The 1,095-nt window shown below is 56.3% G+C and overlaps 1 protein-coding gene across 1 annotated transcript; it reads left to right on the top strand.

The window, feature by feature from the left end:
* Positions 1-300: 300 nt before the first annotated feature.
* Positions 301-726, top strand: KVP17_004503 (uncharacterized protein; the record flags this gene model as incomplete). Its single annotated transcript, XM_068522737.1, has 1 exon — positions 301-726. The coding sequence occupies one exon, from the start codon at positions 301-303 to the stop codon at positions 724-726; it is 426 nt and encodes a 141-aa protein (XP_068379287.1).
* Positions 727-1,095: the final 369 nt, after the last annotated feature.

The following is a 1,095-nucleotide window of genomic DNA, read 5'->3' on the forward strand; positions in this document are numbered from 1 at the left end:
GAGGTCGAGGGCGACGAAGAAGCGAGATTGCCGTACTTCTCGAACGAGGTCAGCGATCCGAGGGAGCGGGTATTGATCGGGTACGGTAACGTCATTAACATTCCGATAATCTATACAGACTCGCCATCCTCCAGTCTTCTTCTTCACCAGAACCACTTCGCTTGCGTGAGGGGAGTTCGAAGGTTCGATGACTCCAGCTGCTTTCATTATTTGGAGCTCTTCTTGAAGAACTCTTTGTTGAGCCGGGGTGAACGAGCGTGGTCGTGTCACAATCGGTCTATCTGACGTGGTAGTGATACGATGGCTCATAACCGCAGCGCAGCCTCGTCTCTCCCCCCTCCAGAGCCCATCGTATCTGACCAGGAGTTGTCGGAGGGCCGTTTGTGTTTCGTTGGAGGCGTTCGTATCCTTGAACTCGACTATCTCCTCTTTCTCGTCTTGGATCGGATCATCAGTCCCTACGGGGTCCATGCTCAGAAGTTCTCTATTGACGTCTTCTGGGAGCTTGAGGACGCAATCGTCATGCCGTTCTTCGCCGAGCGGGTTCTTGCTAGCGGAAGTGGAGTCGGATTGTGGGGCCACGGCGTCGGAGAGTACATCAGGAAGGGGCGAAGTGGCCCTATCGGAGACCTTGCTCTCGTTCGGAGGATCTGTGAGCGCCGATCCGGCGAGATACGGAACGTACCTTGGCCGCAGATCCGGAAGATACGGGTCGTATCTCGATAGATACGGATCGTACCTTGGAAGATACGGTCCGCACCTCGTGAGGCGAGGGTCCATTTCTTCCCGGGTTCGCCAGGGCTGGCCCTGGATAGTGTCGACCGGATCCTGAAAAACTCCTGGACGAGTTTCGCGGCCTAACTCTTGTGAAACCGTTGTGGTGCTGTGGGTATCGACCGCGGTCGTTGGAGGCACAAGCTCCTGGAGAGGCAGTTCCTGAGAGAGATACGGCAGTGACGTCTGCTTGACGTGGTTCCCACACCAAGGAGACGGAAGGCTCTTCCCCTGAAGCTCCGAAGGCGTTTTCGCAAGCACCTCCAGAGGGGAGTTTTCCCCTTGTTCGCTTCTCTTGTCACCCTGGCCGCTTCCTGACGC

This window comes from the organism of the source record quoted next (assembly GCF_019968985.1).
Source record: "MAG: Porospora cf. gigantea B chromosome Unknown PgB_NODE_11921_length_1095_cov_849.808, whole genome shotgun sequence".
NCBI classification, from domain to species: Eukaryota; Apicomplexa; class Conoidasida; order Eugregarinorida; family Porosporidae; genus Porospora; species Porospora cf. gigantea B.